Source organism: Lissotriton vulgaris, chromosome 8 (assembly GCF_964263255.1).
Source record: "Lissotriton vulgaris chromosome 8, aLisVul1.2, whole genome shotgun sequence".
Taxonomy (NCBI): domain Eukaryota; kingdom Metazoa; phylum Chordata; class Amphibia; order Caudata; family Salamandridae; genus Lissotriton; species Lissotriton vulgaris.
In genome coordinates, this window is record NC_141696.1 from 1,317,433,728 (window position 1) to 1,317,453,954 (window position 20,227).

The following is a 20,227-nucleotide window of genomic DNA, read 5'->3' on the forward strand; positions in this document are numbered from 1 at the left end:
TGTATGTCAAAACAAAATGCATTCGTGCTGATTCAAAGGGCGAATGAGAAATAACATACATTACGATCTTGCCAACAAAAACAATGAACTCGCCGCCATATTCGTAGTTTTTTCTTAGACGGCACAAAACTACTCGATTGTCTTAATATACGACAAAATGAGGGTTGGCACATGCCCAAGCGGTTGTACATGCTAAGGCAGTAGCACAATAGGAGTTATATATGCCTTATCTTATAGTGCGGAAAAAGGCAATATGTCCAGATACACTCGTGTGGGTAACCAATGTAAAATACAGACAAAGAAATCGAAAGTTAACACAATATTGATAACAACGATTTGAGCAGCGGAGTTGTGTGTGATTTTGCGGACTGAGAGCACTATCATTTGGGAACTTCGAAATATATATGTATGTGTACATGTGTGTATATATATATGTGTGTGTGTGTGTGTGTGTGTGTGTGTGTGTATATGTATATATATATATATATATATATATATATATATATATATATATATATATACATGTGTGTGTGTGTGTATATATATATATATATATATATATATCTCATTGAAACCTGTCAAGCGTTCAGGCACGAGTGTACATTAGCCGGTTAATTAAATGGACGACAGTGGGGCTCGCCCGCTTCTCCCTCGGCAGTGACTGCTTGCAGGGTGGCCACGGATGACACCATGCCTCTGCGAGCTTCCTTTTGGTGATGTCACATGGGGAGCCCAGTGACTGAAGGAGCAAGGGATTTCCGACGGCCAATAAATTACCCCTAGAGGAAAGCGGCTCCAGCTGGTTCCCTGGCTGCTGGACTTTGCAGTCCCCCTTTCGAAAAGGGGTGGGGTGCTTTTGAATGGGAGACCTGGCTGATGGGCGATATTGGCAATGCTTCCTGCAGCCTATGTTACAGGATCACTCCATGCTGGGGAGACCGGGTTCTAACAGCAGCCCCCCCCCCCCACACTCCCCTGACCACTGGCCCCCCACCCACCACTATAGGGGTGTAAACCCGAAGAGTGCTCTTTAATTCCTGGGCACAATTAAAGTGTTCCCGCACGCATTTGAAAGAAGCAGCCATAAAGTGCTCAGCATGCACTTTTCCTCATAAAGGGGAGCAGAACTGTCCTTCGCCTGCTCCAGCTAGGAGCAGCAACTGCAGGCCATCTCACCCCACACACATCAGGGGCAGCGCTCCTCCCGGATCTTTAACTCCCTGAGATTTCCAATAGGAGGCCAGCACACACCAGCCCTTGGAAGATTTGTCTTCACAAGTGGGATTCTACAGCAGGGCAAAAAGAGTCAGTTCTTTTCCTCCACCACAGACAGAAGTAGCAACTGCAGGCCGGCCAACCCACCCCTCACACAGAAATGGCATTGCTCCTCAGATGTATGTAGTGGCTTGTGCTTCTTAGCAGGGTCCTTTTGTTCCTTGAAGTAATCTAAAGTCCTGGGGTGTTTGGGTCTAATACTTATACCCAAATTGTCATTGTTCTCCTTGTGTGCAAGGATCTCTAAACCCAGTCCGGTCTTCACTGGTTCAGTATGACCACAGAATGGGCGGACATAGCAATATGAAAAGGAGACAAAGCCTGTTCAGGTCCTAGTGAAACTACTCCCGCCACTCTAAATGCAGACCAGGTCTTCAGCCCAGCAATGAGTCATCCACTTGAAGCAGGACACACCTCACCTGTGACTGTCTAGAGTAAATCACATCCCACCTCCTCTCTCTCAAACACCAGACGCTGAATACACAAACAGCCAGAGGCACACAGGATGGTAAAGTCAGAAAATGCCCACCTTCTAAAAGTAGCGTTTTCAAACACAGAATTTAAAAACCACCTACACCAAAGGGTGCTGTAATAAATTCTGTTTTCAGGGAGCCTAAACAGAATTTTTCCATCTTGTCCCTATTGAAAGCTACACATGTAAAATGTTACAATGCAGTCCCAGTGATAAGCCTATAGGACAGACAGCCTTTCAATAGTGAAAAAACAAATTACACAGTATTTTGCTATCATGACATGTCATACACACCAGTACATGTCTTGCCTGTCGCATACACTGCACCCTGCCCATGGGGTTACCTTGGACCTACCGTAGGAGTGCCTTGCATGCAAGGAAAGGGAAGGTTTGGGCCTGGCAAGTTGGTGCACTTGCCAGGACAATATGGCAGTTTACAGCTACGCACGCAAACACTGCAGTGGCCGGTCTGAGATACATTTACAGGTCTACTTATGTGGTGGCACAACCAGTGCTGCAAGCCCACTAGTTGTGCTTGATGTACAGGCCCTGGCACACATCCTGCACTTTACTAGGGACTTACCAGTAAATCAAATATGCCAATCATGCATAAGCATTCATTGTCACAATTTATACAGAGCATATGCACTTTAGCACTGATCAGCAGTGGTAACTGCCCAGAATGGTAAAGCGCCCAGAAACTGAGCCACAAAAACAGGCTCAGAAAAATAGCTAATAACAACAGGGGGTACCCAATCAACCACTAGGCATATGGGTGAATATAAACTAGCAAAATACAAGTGATGCCAATGGTATTTAATTTAAACGTAATTATTTAAGGAGAAAGATACCATCAATTATCTATCTCAACCATACACATTTATAATTACTAAATCAAATGTCCTATTTTTATGTTCATCTTATGGTTAATTTTCTAAAACAAACACAAAACACATAAGTGATATCTAATACTCTTTTAGTAAACTTTTCAAAATTTTGTAGTGATCTTCAGTATTGTAGTCCTACACATCAAGTAATCACACAATATCTATTCTCTTGTGTCGAACAATTTTCAACAAGACATACAAGCAGAAGAAACAAATAACAAATAAAGTTGTACAATCGTTGACCCTTAATCCATGGGTTATGTCTGAAGCCCAATAACTTGTAAGTAAGGAAATTTGGTAATGTCTCTTATAACCTTAATTCCTTTTTCGAACACCACAATTGTATTTAGGAGTAGGTGAAGCACAACTCTATGTTTTTATGGCTTCTCAAGTCATTCCGACTCCTAGGAAATATATCCCATATTGTTTCCAAATCAAACAAAGTGTGTCGAAATCAATGATAAACTGTCGACGCGTTTCAGCCTGTCAAGCAGTTTCAGGCCTCATCAGGACAATGGGCAAACAAAACAAGCAGTACTTTACCTAAGACAAAAATCAAAAAATACAATAAATATTCATCTAAAATAGTCACATTATCATGACATTTAGAGTCACGGACACAGGTACCCAAGGGTGCCACTACCATTCTAGAGGGAGAGGTTTTTCCTGTGGTTGCAGTCTCTTATTCAGTATCACACCGAAATGAAATGTGATTGTAGTAAAAAAACCCACCACCGAGTGGATACATTCGTAAATACAAAAGACCAAATCTCTAGTCTCACTCTTCCTTGTAACCTAAACCCACCATTTTGTCATGCACTGTTCCAGTAGTCAAACCAAAAACACCCTACGTGAAACTTAATACATTACCTACCACATTCAAAACCGGTAACAAATCCCAACCTATTATCAAAATCGTCTTCGCTATTGTACCAAGCATATAATTTGGCAATTCTCCATATTGGCGAAACAACCTGCAATATCAATGTGCACAAAATAAAGATAAATCTAACTAGATCAAAATCACCGGCTAACATAAATCCCCCCTCGTCGCCCTGGGGCCATTCAATTATGTATCGTGACAATTCATGTTCATATTTGTATCCCCTTTTCTTGAACTCCGACACGTCCAACATGGCACGGTCGACATTCAAATCATGATGTCGCACTATACATGGCTCATATTAGTGGCTCCCCCCTTTCCCTCAATCTACAAGAAATACAGTAAAAAAAAGGGCTTTCCACAAAAGTCTCTGGTATCTTAACGAGTCCTCAACACATCACTCACGCCACAATCATTGGCGGTGTGTGAGCATACTGTCAACTCGTAAGGAAACTATTTATAATGTCCACTCGACGATTACCGTCGTGCTAGACTCTAACTGTGAACTTTACCTTGCATCCAAAATGCGTGACTTATTCAAATGTCCGGGTCCGAACGGGGATTAAATCACAACAAACGTCCAGCACCGACAGGCGTCTCCGAATCACGCCAGATAATATCCTTAAACTTGTTCCTCACAGTTACCCAGGGACTAACATACCGCTAAGGCTGCCTGACGGCATATCCGCGCCCATTTCAAAGGGACGAAAGCGAAGAGGGACTAACAAACAAAACAACGAGCCCATATTAAGATGGCCGCCAGTTATCGCGAAACTCTCGTCATTGCTATGATAAACATCAAACCAAAAGGTCCTTATACGAAACCTACTTGACGCTCAATTAGACAACAAACGGGGCTTTAATCAGCCTGAATTATAAATCAAGGGCATGCATAAAAAATAATAAAGAAAATAAAGAAAATGAAAATGATAAACCAATTATAGTGTCAGCGGAATAATCAATAAATACAAATATGCCACACCCAATTATCCCAAAACTTTTATACATAATCACCCGTGTGAGACCGTACCCCTCATACAATCTGTAGCCTCAATTGTTGGAACAACGGATATTCAATGTAGCATTTCATTTAAAATACACATAACATACAACATGGGTACTCACAAACTTTCTCTCGGGGGCCAAATTTACAGTGTGGTTTGTGTCTGAGGGCCGCACCAGTAGGGGCGGGGCCAGTGGGGGAGGAGGCGGGGCTAGACCAACCAAAAAAAGCTGACTATGAGGTTGATCACTGGTCCCTGCAGCGGACACCTTCGTCCGCTGAGCCGCCAGACCCGGCATACCCACCTCTCTCTCTAGCTCTCTTTCTCTTTCTCTCTCTCCCTCCCTCCCTCTCCCTCCCTCTCTCACTCTCCCTTACTCTGTCCCCCTCCCTCTGTCTCCCTCCCTCTGTCTCCCTTACCCTCTCTCACTCCCTCACTCTGTCTCCCTTTCCCTCCCTCACTCCCTCACTCTGTCTCCCTTTCCCTCTCTCACTCTGTCACTACCTTTCCCTCCCTCCCTTTCCCTCTCTCACTCCCTCACTCTGTCTCCCTTTCCCTCTCTCACTCCCTCATCCCCTTTCCCTCCCTTCCTTTCCCTCCCTCTCCCTCTCTCACTCCCTCACTCTGTCTCCCTTTCCCTCTCTCAATCCCTCACTCTGTCTCCCTTTCCCTCTCTCACTTCCTCACTCTGTCACTCCCTTTCCCTCCCTCTCCCTCTCTCACTCCCTCACTCTGTCTCCCTTTCCCTCTTTCACTCCCTCACCCCCTTTCCCTCCCTCCCTTTCCCTCTCTCACTCCCTCACTCTGTCTCCCTTTCCCTCTCTCACTCTGTCACTCCCTTTCCTTCCCTCCCTCACTGTCACTCTCTTTCCCTCCCTCACCCTCCCTTTCCCTTCCTCCCTTTCCCTTTCCCTCCTTCCCTCTCCCTCCCTCACCCAGTCTCCCTTTCCCTCCCTCACTTTGTCTCAACTTCAGGGATTCCGCACTCCTTGATTTGTTCCATAATTTGCCTGCAGTAAGAAGAATTCACATTTATTACCAGTGTATTAGTATTAGGCAGAAACTATTCTTGAATCAGAGCTAATAGGGTCTTGAATGCAGTAGACTCAAGTGCAAGGGACTCTGCAGTAAAGCTCATGGCACCCTCCTAAACTTCACATGGTTAAACATGAGTAAAGATAAGCATTTTAAAATTCGTAATGCTCCATGATAACTTTATCCGCCTACTCGAACAGGGGCCACCCACATTTAACCAACAACCCAGTTTCTCATAATCCATCATTCCATCTTTAGCCATTCCATTCATTCATCCACTCTGCCACTAATCCATCTACCTACTCATCCATCCTTCTATCTGTCCATCTATCCATCCATCCACTCTGCCATCCATCTTTCATTCATTCATCTATCCACTCTTCCATCCACCCATCCATCCATCTACTTTTCTATCCACCCATCCCTCCACTCTGCCATCTAGTCACTCATCCTTTCACCAACTCATCCACCACCTTGCTATGTCATCCCATCTCATGTCCATCCACATATTAATCCCTTCATTCTCTCATCTTTCACCTGTCCATCCATCTATTCATCCACCCCTTTACTCTGCCATCCTTCCACCTGTTCATTCACTTATCCATTAACTCACCTATACATTCACCCATCCAACCCTTTACTCTCACCTCCTTTCACCTGTCCGTCCACCTATCCATTTACCTATCTAGTCACTCATTCATCCATCCATCTGCCATTCTTTCACATATCCATCCACCTATCAATTCACTCAACCTTTCACCCATACATCAACCCAGTCATTCATCCATTTATTCACCCACCTTTCAATATTCCTTCCTTCTTGCATTTACTCATCTTTCTTGTTTCCTTACTCATGCTTGCGTTATTTATGAGCATTTGTCTGCTGAGTTTCAGGCAGAAGAAACCCCCCAAAAATCCCACTCCCAGTGTAACTGCAAAAGCGGGGGTTCACAACGCTCCTGCAGGTGATATGTTTAAATGTTTGTCGGGCGCACGGTAGCATTAGATGTCTTGGGGCAATCTATACAACTGATGATTAATATCATTAAGAGATCTCCTGCTCATTAATGGCAAACAAAGGTAGGACGCAAGGCAATAGCACACATAATATTCAGTCAACATTTGAAGGAAGTATAAGGCAGTGCGACATGGTGTGAATTTATTTTTCTCCATAAGCGGGAGGATGTACTTTTTGTGATACACTGTATAAGATTTGCAAAAAAAGATGAGGTGAAGTTCCATCGCCCGGGTGGAGACAGCTTCGGAGCACACACACACAGCCGCACCGAGCGCATTAACAGGTCTTTAAAAGACCATTAATATGTTAATGAGGCTGTGTTGTTCACCTCTTAGGCCCCTGCAGTGCCACTTTAAGTATGGCAGGAATCGCCCGGCCAGCCCCCACAGAGCAGCAGTCTCCAAGTCGCGCTGCTGCAACTTGTGTTGGCAGACACTCTTTAAAATAAAAAAAAAATTAAAACACCGGTACGATATGTGCACGGGTCCGCGGGCCGCCAGGGAAGGCTTGCCGGGCCGCTGTTGGCCCGCGGGCCGTACTATGAGTACCCGTGACATACAATATGTACAATCATTTACCATGATGGTTATCCAATCCATTATCTCATTCAGAATGTACACAAAAACACCTCACGGTACTCTTCCACCTACATAGCTGAATTACAAGGTAAGCTCTCCCTTAAGGACTATCAACATATTAGGGACCACATTTCGTCTCTATCATTCAATCCAGTTTTAGAGGTTTGATACTTCTCAATGAGTCTTGCCTCCAGTTGGTTCAATTTAGTCTCAGTCTCTGTTTTGTTTCTGTTTGTTACCACACATAATACTGACCAGTATATGTCATTGAATGAGTGGTTAAATGTCTGGTAATGGTTGACCAATGGAGCCCCTAGGGTCAAACATTTAATTCTGGATTTGTGCTGCAAGACTCTCGCCTTAACAGCTTGGGTCGTCTGTCCAATGTAAAAGCGATTACATGGGCACATGATACAATAAATAAGATTTTTTGTATTGCAGTTAGAAAAATGCTTTTGAATGTGTGAGTGTCCATTAATCTTAACCTCTTTAGAATCATTTGTCATCTCACACGCCACGCAATTATGGCATCTGAAATGGCCAACTATTGGAGGTAATTTGAGTAAATCCCTAATAGTAGTAGATGCCGGTTTTGTGGGATTACTTTTGGCTCTTACCAATTGATTGCGCACATTTGAGCCCTTCTTAAACGCAAAAAGCGGTTTAGATATTTCAATGTCCCCTAGCAGTTTCCAGTTGTTTTGAATTATCTTTTTTACTTTATTAGCTCTCGGGTCATAGGTCAGCACACACGTTAATGGGGTTTCATTCTGTTCTTTAATTTTAGGTATCAATAAGGTCTTGCGGGGCGTATACCATGCTCTTTTGAGTGCCACTTTGGTTAATCTCTTAGGATATCCTCGAGAAATCAATTTCTCTTTAAGATGGTTAGCATGTAGGAAGTATTGATCTTTATTGCTACAATTTCTTCGAATACGAAGGAACTGCCCATAAGGCAAATTTTCTTTCAGTGACCTTGGATGTCCGCTACTAAAATGAAGTAAAGTATTTCGATCAGTCGGATTAGTATATAAACCGACAATCAATTTCCCCTCTTCATGTTCGATGTAGACATCTAAAAAATGTATTTTCAAGGGATCACTAGACACCGTAAATTTGAACTCTTGGGTTCTGTTGTTCAACCAAGTATGGAACTCAGTCAATTGTCCTGAATCTCCATTCCAAATCATGAAGATATCATCTATATAGCGACACCAGAGCCCACATAGATGTTTAAATAGGTTGGTGTCGCTATATATCCATCTCTTTTCAAACTGATCCATGACTAAATTCGCAATTTCTGGTGAAAAGCTGCACCCCATCGCGACTCCTGAGATCTGAAGGTATAACTTTTCCTTAAAATTAAAGAAATTATTCTTTAAACAGATCCTAGCCAGTTGAACAATAAATTCAGTCGGCACTTGATGGGGACGTTGCCTCGAATCCAAGGCAAACTCACACACATTCATAGCATCTTCCTGCGGTATATTTGTGTATAGCGATTCAATATCAAAGGTGGAGAGTAGCTGCTTGGTAGGATAAAAATCCAACCCCTCCACCTTTGATATCAAATCCATAGTATCTCTTATATATGACGGTATTTCCTTCACCAATGGGAATAAAAATACATCAACATATTGTGCCAACGGTTCCAACAGGGAGCCACACGCTGCCACAATGGGTCTCCCTGGAGGAACCGTGAGGGATTTATGAATTTTTGGCAAAATATATATGTTGGGAATTTTGTTATGCTCACTATTCAAAAACTCAAACCCATTCTTACACAACCATCCGGAGTCCAAACCTTCCTGAGTAATATTTCTAATTTGTTCTTTGAGTCGTAGGGTAGGATTAACATCTAATTCTCTGTAGAACAACCGATTAGAGAGTTGGTTATTAATCTCTTGTTCATATTTCACAGTATCCCACAGCACTATCCCACCCCCCTTATCTGCGGGTTTCACAGTTATATTCATGTTTTGGGCAAGATTTTTAAGTGCAAGCATTTCTAGTTTACTACAGTTGGTTTTGTAGAAGCATTTTTTATTTTGGAGTAAGTCCAAATCTCTGAGTACATGATTTTCAAAAACTAAAATTTCTGGAGGTAACAGGATACTTTCAGGTATAAATTTAGATGTATTTTTAAGTCCACTGATGTTAAGTGTTTGTTGGCTCTCCTGTTCTAAAAAGAAGGCTTTCAATCTTATCTTTCTTAGGAAGGCCAAAACTTCAGTCTAAGTATCAATAGGATTTTGTAGTCGTATAGGGACAAATGTCAAACCTTTGGATAAAATTGATATTTCATGCTCCGACAAAATATGATTGGACAGATTGTAAATTGGAATCATATCTCTTATTGTCTCATCCTGAGTATGTAATGTTATCGCCTGTAGGTCTTCTTCCTGGTTCGAAAGGGTTCTGTTTCCTGAGTTTGATATTGGTCTCCCGATTGGAAGGCCATCTGTGGTGGATATACATCCCCTTGGTAATTGTATCCCCGCCATCTCGGTCCCCCTCCCCAGGGTCTGAACCTTCCTCTGTTGAGAAAAGGAGGTCTGGATCTGGGATATTGTTGGTAGGGATAATAGCCACTATTTGATCCTTGGCTGGAATCCGATGAAGTGTCTGACCAAGTTATGAATTTGTTTCTAGACTTACCTTGATACTGCAAGTTCAATGAGTTGGGATTGTTGGTGGTAAAAAAATCGTCCTTTAAATAAGGATATATTTTGTCTATCTTGAAGTTTTTTATGTCTCTTGCTACCTTAGAAATTTTCAAGTTGGTATTGTGAATTGTAAAATCCGCAATTGTTTTTTCAGCTGCTTCTAATAGTTTTTTAGCATCTTTAATGGTGGTATCTCCTAGAATCTCTTTCTCCAATTCCTCAATGGCCTTCAGTTCTTCTTCATTCAATCTAAGTGCCGTCTCTACTGAGAGGGCCATCCAGTCAATGGAAATTAGTGCCTACTCCCCCAAAACCCTTCAAATATGTCTTATCAGTTATAAAAATAACTGGAATATTTTTCACCTGTAACCCTACAGGGATGGTGTTATTTTTAAGGTGTTCAGAAAGTACCTGCGCATGTAGTTGTGTACGTATGTTTTTCTTCTTAAGTTGTTTAAGTTTTTCTATTTTATCTACATTAGCAATTATGGCTTCTCCTTTATCTCCGCTAAGCAGCGAAGATGCTTTGGATACTAGAGCATTTATCTGATCTGTACTGTAAGTAACCGTAATTGGTTCTGACATATCTTATATCAAAATTATACAGAACTCTCTCTCAAAATGGCAGCTGTATCGACGTGAAAAAATGTCCTATTTCACAATTAATCATAAACATAAATCTACAAATTACATACATTAATAACCACAGATGAACACAACACAGAAAAAAACTTTCTTGTGGTCCAGTATCTCTGGACCAAGGATATAATCCTTAGTTAACCCTCACACTTCAAAAAGTGCAAATAATTATCTAATAACAACAGGGGGTACCCAATCAACCACTAGGCATCTGGGTGAATATAAACTAGCAAAATACAAGTGATGCCAATGGTATTTAATGTAAACGTAATTATTTAAGGAGAAAGATACCATCAATTATCTATCTCAACCATACACATTTATAATGACTAAATCAAATGTCCTATTTTTATGTTCATCTTATGGTTAATTTTTTAAAACCAACACAAAACCATAAGTGATATCTAATACTCTTTTAGTAAACTTTTCAAAATTTTGTAGTGATCTTCAGTATTGTAGTCATACACATCAAGTAATCACACAATATCTATTCTCTTGTGTCGAACAATTTTCAACAAGACATACAAGCAGAAGAAACAAATAACAAATAAAGTTGTACAATCGTTGACCTTCGCTGCTTAGTGGAGATAAAGGAGAAGCCATAATTGCTAATGTAGATAATGTAGATAAAATAGAAAAACTTAAACAACTTAAGAAGAAAAACATACGTAAACAACTACATGCACAGGTACTTTCTGAACACCTTAAAAATAACACCATCCCTGTAGGGTTACAGGTGAAAAATATTCCAGTTATTTTTATAACTGATAAGACATATTTGAAAGGTTTTGGGGGAGTAGGCACTAAATGTTCCATTGACTGGATGGCCCTCTCAGTAGAGACGGCACTTAGATTGAATGAAGAAGAACTGAAGGCCATTGAGGAATTGGAGAAAGAGATTCTAGGAGATAGCACCATTAAAGATGCTAAAAAACTATTAGACGCAGCTGAAAAAACAATTGCAGATTTTACAATTCACAATACCAACTTGAAAATTTCTAAGGTAGCAAGAGACATAAAAAACTTCAAGATAGACGAAATATATCCTTATTTAAAGGACGATTTTTTTACCACCAACAATCCCAACTCATTGAACTTGCAGTATCGAGGTAGGTCTAGAAACAAATTCATAACTTGGTCAGACACTTCATCGGATTCCAGCCAAGGATCAAATAGTGGCTATTACCCTACCAACAATATCCCAGATCCAGACCTCCTTTTCTCAACAGAGGAAGGTTCAGACCCTGGGGAGGGGGACCGAGATGGCGGGGATACAATTACCAAGGGGATGTATATCCACCACAGATGGCCTTCCAATCGGGAGACCCATCTCAAACTCAGGAAACAGAACCCTTTCGAACCAGGAAGAAGACCTACAGGCGATAACATTACATACTCAGGATGAGACAATAAGAGATATGATTCCAATTTACAATCTGTCCAATCATATTTTGTCGGAGCATGAAATATCAATTTTATCCAAAGGTTTGACATTTGTCCCTATACGACTACAAAATCCTATTGATACTAAGACTGAAGTTTTGGCCTTCCTAAGAAAGATAAGATTGAAAGCCTTCTTTTTAGAACAGGAGAGCCAACAAACACTTAACATCAGTGGACTTAAAAATAAATCTAAATTTATACCTGAAAGTATCCTGTTACCTCCAGAAATTTTGGTTTTTGAAAATCATGTACTCAGAGATTTGGACTTACTCCAAAATAAAAAATGCTTCTACAAAACCAACTGTAGTAAACTAGAAATGCTTGCACTTAAAAATCTTGCCCAAAACATGAATATAACTGTGAAACCCGCAGATAAGGGGGGTGGGATAGTGCTGTGGGATACTGTGAAATATGAACAAGAGATTAATAACCAACTCTCTAATCGGTTGTTCTACAGAGAATTAGATGTTAATCCTACCCTACGACTCAAAGAACAAATTAGAAATATTACTCAGGAAGGCTTGGACTCCGGATGGTTGTGTAAGAATGGGTTTGAGTTTTTGAATAGTGAGCATAACAAAATTCCCAACATATATGTTTTGCCAAAAATTCATAAATCCCTCACGGTTCCTCCAGGGAGACCCATTGTGGCAGCGTGTGGCTCCCTGTTGGAACCGTTGGCACAATATGTTGATGTATTTTTATTCCCATTGGTGAAGGAAATACCGTCATATATAAGAGATACTATGGATTTGATATCAAAGGTGGAGGGGTTGGATTTTGATCCTACCAAGCAGCTACTCTCCACCTTTGATATTGAATCGCTATACACAAATATACCGCAGGAAGATGCTCTGAGTGTGTGTGAGTTTGCCTTGGAATCGAGGCAACGTCCCCATCAAGTGCCGACTGAATTTATTGTTCAACTGGCTAGGATCTGTTTAAAGAATAATATCTTTAATTTTAAGGAAAAGTTATACCTTCAGATCTCGGGAGTCGCGATGGGGTGCAGCTTTTCACCAGAAATTGCGAATTTAGTCATGGATCAGTTTGAAAAGAGATGGATATATAGCGACACCAACCCATTTAAACATCTATGTGGGCTCTGGTGTCGCTATATAGATGATATCTTCATGATTTGGAATGGGGATTCAGGACAATTGACTGAGTTCCATACTTGGTTGAACAACAGAACCCAAGAGTTCAAATTTACGGTGTCTAGTGATCCCTTGAAAATAAATTTTTTAGATGTCTACATCGAACATGAAGAGGGGAAATTGATTGTCGGTTTATATACTAATCCGACTGATCGAAATACTTTACTTCATTTTAGTAGCGGACATCCAAGGTCACTGAAAGAAAATTTGCCTTATGGGCAGTTCCTTCGTATTTGAAGAAATTGTAGTAATAAAGATCAATACTTCCTACATGCTAACCATCTTAAAGAGAAATTGATTTCCCGAGGATATCTTAAGAGATTAACCAAAGTGGCACTCAAAAGAGCATGGTATACGCCCCACGAGACCTTATTGATACCTAAAATTAAAGAACAGAATGAAACCCCATTAACGTGTGTGCTGACCTATGACCCGAGAGCTAATAAAGTAAAAAAGATAATTCAAAACAACTGGAAACTGCTAGGGGACATTGAAATATCTAAACCGCGTTTTGCGTTTAAGAAGGGCTCAAATGTGCGCAATCAATTGGTAAGAGCCAAAAGTAATCCCACAAAACCGGCATCTACTACTATTAGGGATTTACTCAAATTACCTCCAATAGTTGGCCATTTCAGATGCCATAATTGCGTGGCGTGTGAGATGACGAATGATTCTAAAGAGGTTAAGATTAATGGACACTCACACATTCAAAAGCATTTTTCTAACCAATACAAAAATCTTATTTATTGTATCTTGTGCCCATGTAATCGCTTTTACATTGGACAGACGACCCAAGCTGTTAAGGCGAGAGTCTTGCCGCACAAATCCAGAATTAAATGTTTGACCCTAGGGGCTCCATTGGTCAACCATTACCAGACATTTAACCACTCATTCAATGACATATACTGGTCAGTATTATGTGTGGTTATAAACGGAAACAAAACAGAGACTGAGACTAAATTGAACCAACTGGAGGCAAGACTCATTGAGAAGTATCAAACCTCTAAAACTGGATTGAATGATAGAGACGAAATGTGGTCCCTAATATGTTGATAGTCCTTAAGGGAGAGCTTACCTTGTAATTCAGCTATGTAGGTGGAAGAGTACCGTGAGGTGTTTTTGTGTACATTCTGAATGAGATAATGGATTGGATAACCATCATGGTAAATGATTGTACATATTGTATGTTATGTGTATTTTAAATGAAATGCTACATTGAATATCCGTTGTTCCAACAATTGAGGCTACAGATTGTAAGAGGGGTACGGTCTCACACGGATGATTATGTATAAAAGTTTTGGGATAATTGGGTGTGGCATATTTGTATTTATTGATTATTCCGCTGACACTATAATTGGTTTATCATTTTCATTTTCTTTATTATTTTTTATGCATGCCCTTGATTTATAATTCAGGCTGATTAAAGCCCCGTTTGTTGTCTAATTGAGCATCAAGTAGGTTTCGTATAAGGACCTTTTGGTTTGATGTTTGTTTTGTTTGTTAGTCCCTCTTCGCTTTCGTCCCTTTGAAATGGGCGCGGATATGCCGTCAGGCAGCCTTAGCGATATGTTAGTCCCTGGGTAACTGTGAGGAACAAGTTTAAGGATATTATCTGGCGTGATTCGGAGACGCCTGTCGGTGCTGGACGTTTGTTGTGATTTAATCCCCGTTCGGACCCGGACATTTGAATAAGTCACGCATTTTGGATGCAAGGTAAAGTTCACAGTTAGAGTCTAGCACGACGGTAATCGTCGAGTGGACATTATAAATAGTTTCCTTACGAGTTGACAGTATGCTCACACACACCGCCAATGATTGTGGCGTGAGTGATGTGTTGAGGACTCGGTAAGATACAAGAGACTTTTGTGGAAAGCCCTTTTTTTGACTGTATTTCTTGTAGATTGAGGGAAAGGGGGACCCACTAATATGAGCCATGTATAGTGCGACACCATGATTTGAATGTCGACCGTGCCATGTTGGACGTGTCGGAGTTCAAGAAAAGGGGATACAAATATGAACATGAATTGTGACGATACATAATTGAATGGCCCCAGGGCGACGAGGGGGGATTTATGTTAGCCGGTGATTTTGATCTAGTTAGATTTATCTTTATTTTGTGCACATTGATATTGCAGGTTGTTTCGCCAATATGGAGAATTGCCAAATGAAATGCTTGGTACAATAGCGAAGACGATTTTGATAATAGGTTGGGATTTGTTACCGGTTTTGAATGTGGTAGGTAATGTATTAAGTTTCACGTAGGGTGTTTTTGGTTTGACTACTGGCACAGTGCATGACAAAATGGTGGGTTTAGGTTACAAGGAAGAGTGAGACTAGAGATTTGGTCTTTTGTATTTACGAATGTATTCACTTGGTGGTGTTTTTTTTACTACAATCACATTTCATTTCGGTGTGATACTGAATAAGAGACTGCAACCACAGGAAAAACCTCTCCCTCTAGAATGGTAGTGGCACCCTTGGGTACCTGTGTCCGTGACTCTAAATGTCAGGATAATGTGACTATTTTAGATGAATATTTATTGTATTTTTTGATTTTTGTCTTAGGTAAAGTACTGCTTGTTTTGTTTGCCCATTGTCCTGATGAGGCCTGAAACTGCTTGACAGGCTGAAACGCGTCGACAGTTTATCATTGATTTCGACACACTTTGTTTGATTTGGAAACAATATGGGATATATTTCCTAGGAGTCGGAATGACTTGAGAAGCCATAAAAACATTGAGTTGTGCTTCACCTACTCCTAAATACAATTGTGGTGTTCGAAAAAGGAATTAAGGTTATAAGAGACATTACCAAATTTCCTTACTTACAAGTTATTGGGCTTCAGACATAACCCATGGATTAAGGGTCAACGATTGTACAACTTTATTTGTTATTTGTTTCTTCTGCTTGTATGTCTTGTTGAAAATTGTTCGACACAAGAGAATAGATATTGTGTGATTACTTGATGTGTATGACTACAATACTGAAGATCACTACAAAATTTTGAAAAGTTTACTAAAAGAGTATTAGATATCACTTATGTGTTTTGTGTTTGTTTTAGAAAATTAACCATAAGATGAACATAAAAATAGGACATTTGATTTAGTCATTATAAATGTGTATGGTTGAGATAGATAATTGATGGTATCTTTCTCCTTAAATAATTACGTTTAAATTAAATACCATTGACATCACTTGTATTTTGCTAGTTCAAAAAAATAGCTGGCAAAAACTTGGGGAGGGTAAACCTGTCAAAAAGTCCAGGTCTAACAAATGGGTAGGCTTCAAGCCAGTCTATGTCCTTGGTAAGTCGAAATATGCCTTGCCACAATCCGTGCATGTTTCGTCATAGTTTTGATTTTAAACCAGCTTATTGACACCTACAGATTGAGCCAAATACTCCTTGATAAACGCATATACCAAAACAAGTACAAGAAAAAACAAAATTTTACAGTCAAAACTTGATTTGAATACATTTTCTAATAGCGAGCTTCTGTGACTTTGAAAATATTCAATGTAGTTATCCAAAAGTCAGTGTAACGGATCCCTGTTCACTTTTCTTTTTACAGCCTTGGAACAACCATCTGGGGGGACCAGTGAAATATCAAGAGCAGGTTGGTTTTAAACTTTTTATTAGCAAGTTTTCAAGTCTGCAAATGTGTAAATCGCAAGCCTGATGTAAACGTTTTTGTAGGAAGATAATGATTAAGTAACAAAACTTACCACTGTTATGTTCATATCCAATTTAAGAATCTAGGCTTCAGTGGAAGTAGAAAAGTTAGCAACAATATTTATTTATTTCTTTATTTAGGAGTTTTAAATAGCGCAAACTAGACCCAACCTTTTCAGAGCGCTTTACAGAGTAAGCACAAACATTAATAACATACTGTACGGACCGGGTGCTTGGAGATGCATATATATATACACTTATTGTAAGAGTAAGCACAATAATTTCTTGAGGTACATAAAGGATGCATAAAAATAAATATAGCAATGATACAAAAAGCAAATTGTATACAACGGGAAATGGAACCCAATAGCAGCACATACCGAGGTTACATAAGGCGCCAAAATAAAATACACATCAAAAAATATATAAAAGAAGAGTCCAGGGGACAGTAGGATACATTAGCGCTGAAATTCCTGAGGTAGATATGAAAGAAAGTTGCCATGGAAGGAAGAATTGATTGATGCATTCGCCGGAGGTAGTGAAGGTACATGGCATCATAGGACTAATGTTCCAAAGCAACGTGGTAAAAAAAATTCATAAGGTACACAATGAGATATGGAACAAAATAGCAGCACGTACTGGGGTACGAGTTCGAGGCACTGTGAAGCTTCTATAATGATCACTAAGAAGCTAGTGTTTATACAGTTGTGTACAATGGATAGAAAAAGAGAAAGCGGAGACATCCCATCTGCTAAAATTATATCAATCGGCTCCTTATAAAAGGACTATTGGAAGCAATTTGAGAGATGGAGGTGGAAGCGGGCCTATTTCTGGTGATCTCAAAGGCTACTAATTTGACAAAAAAGAATAGGCCAACAATAGATGAACAGTGAGAGTGGGTAATGCAGTAGGATATCCATTCCAGTGATGTCACTGTAGACCTTACTTTTCCGGCAATCTGTGCATTCAAAGTGGTATCAACACTTCTTTTAGGATGATGTAGTCTGTTCTTATTTATTTTAAAGGAAGCGTAAGTAACTTTGTGAACAACTTCCATGGCAACTCCCTTTCATATCTTCCTCAGGACTTTCGGCGCTCATGTATCCTATTATCCTACTGAATCCACTTTTATACAATTGCTGTTGTGTATTTAGGTTTTGCGCCTTATATAAGAAACATTGGCTACCTCATAAAACGAAAACATAGCAGAAAGGAATAGAGAGAATTCATAAAACAGTGGGGAAGCTAATACAGTGTCCAGTAGAGAAAGCATAGAGCACAATAGAGCGGAGTAAGAGAAACCTAGAGACTATGAAGAAAACGACTGAGAAGGCAAAAACTAATCTGAGCCCTAAGATATAATTACCCAACTCATTGCACAATAGACATTACACACAGAACGATAGATAAAGCGGCGAACAAAGGGCATATCATCATATAATGGTTCAGAGAATATTGAAGAACGGACAACTATAGAAACAAGCATTTGCAATGCAATAGGTCTCGCATTAGGAAAGTTTGAGCTATTGGTATTGTAAATGACAATTTTTTTATGTATGTGTTGGTTTTGAAAATAGCGAAATTAATAGATTTGTCATTTACAATGCCAATAGTTTTAACTTTCGCAAATGTGACACCTATAGCAATTGTAATGCAATATGTGTTGTATTTACGTGACTTAGATGTATTGATATTACAAATAAAAATGGCTTTTAATTTTTTAATAATACTTAAATAAAAGGTATTGTAATTTATAATGGCAATAGCTTTTGTAAATAACTTTTGTGAAGATTATGTTCATTGTATTGTGACGAAAATCTAAGAACAGAAGTGAAATATTATCATATTTTTGTGACATTTGTAATAAAGCTTGAAACATTGAGAGAACATATTTGAACCAGTTGTTGAATGGTTGCACAGATTGATGTTGTGGTGGCGACTAGTGATGCTGTGGCGTTCAGTGATGCTTTGGTAACGCATAGTGATGTGGTGACCCTGAGTGATGCTGTGGTGATGCGATAGAGTGAGGGCGATAAATAGATAGACAGATAAAGTGTATTTATGTTGCATTTAGTAGAGCGTAAGTATGAGGTGTAATTATATGGCACTGAGTGGTATTATGTGGAGTGCATTTACGTTGCATTGAGAAGAGTGTAATTTTGTGGCATGTAATTATGTGGCACTGAGTGGTATTTGGAGTGTATGTTGCATTGAGAGCAGTATAATTATGTAGCATATAATTATATGGCACTGAGTGGTATTGTTTGGAGTGTATGTTGCATTGAGTGCAGTGTAATTATGTTGCATATAACTACGTGGCACTGAGTATTATTTGGAGTGTATGTTGCATTGAGTGCAGTGTAATTATGTGGCATGTAAATATGTGGCACTGAGTGGTATTTGGAGTGTATGTGGCGTTGAGTGCAGTGTAATTATGTGGCGTGTAATTATGTGGCACTGAGTGGTATTTAGAGTATGTTGCATTGAGTGCTGTGTAATTATGTAGCGTGTAATTATGTGGCACTGAGTGGGATTTGGAATGTATGTTGCATTGAGTGAAGTGTAATTATGTGGTGTGTAATTATGTGGCACTGAGTGGTATTTGTAATGTATGTTGCATTGAGTGCACTGCAATTATGTGGCACTGAGTGGTATTGTGTGGAGTGTATGTTGTATTCAGTAGAGTGTTATTGTGTGACGTGTAATTACAAGGCACTGAGTGGTATTGTTTGGAGTGTATATTGCATTGAGTGCAGTGTAATTATATAGCATATAATTATGTTGCACTGAGTGCTATTCGGAGTGTATGTTGCATGGAGTGCAGTGTAATTATGTTGCATATAACTATGTGGCACTGAGTGGTATTTGAAGTGTATGTTGCATTTAGTGCTGTGTAATTATGTGGCGTGTAATTATGTGGCACTGAGTGGGATTTGGAGGGTATGTGTGTGAGGGTGCAGTGTGTGTGAGGGTGCAGAGTGTGTGAGGGTGCAGAGTGTGTGAGGGTGCAGAGTGTGTGAGGGTGCAGAGTGTGTGAGGGTGCAGAGTGTGTGAGGGTGCAGAGTGTGTGAGGGTGCAGAGTGTGTGAGGGTGAGTCTCCTGGGAATATAAACTATGGGAAAATAAATATTGGGAAACATTACATACGTGCGTGAGTTTGCAAGGCAATATATAAAATAAAGAAACACAGAGGTAAATGCCAGCTATAAAAAATCCATTAAGTTGCGAGAGACAACTGTGATTTCATGTGAATAAAAAAAACAAGTCACTGCGAACACGATGGCTTCAGCGAAACCTAAAATCTGTGTAATCAAGGCTGACAAACACAGCTGATAAAACCAATTTCTTTAACGATGACTTGTGTTACATATTATGCAGAGAATTAACATTTGGTGTGGCCCTAATGGAAAGATTCAGCCATAGCAAGGTTAATGGCTGGTATAATCATGTGCCTGGTGTAGGCAGCGCATGACAATCAACAGAAACAAAAATTATGACTA

The 20,227-nt window shown here is 39.9% G+C and overlaps 1 protein-coding gene across 2 annotated transcripts in view; it reads left to right on the top strand.

Moving 5' to 3' along the window:
• MSANTD4 (Myb/SANT DNA binding domain containing 4 with coiled-coils) overlaps positions 1-20,227 on the top strand; it is a 101,448-nt gene that overhangs the window by 32,070 nt on the left and 49,151 nt on the right. For both annotated transcript variants that reach the window (XR_015299357.1, XM_086935261.1), the window contains exon 3: positions 16,627-16,671. Coding sequence is in view for 1 of the 2 variants with exons in the window: in XM_086935261.1 (XP_086791387.1) it covers positions 16,627-16,671 (45 nt within the window). In the remaining variant the exon portion in view is untranslated. The remainder of the gene's footprint in view (positions 1-16,626; positions 16,672-20,227) is intronic.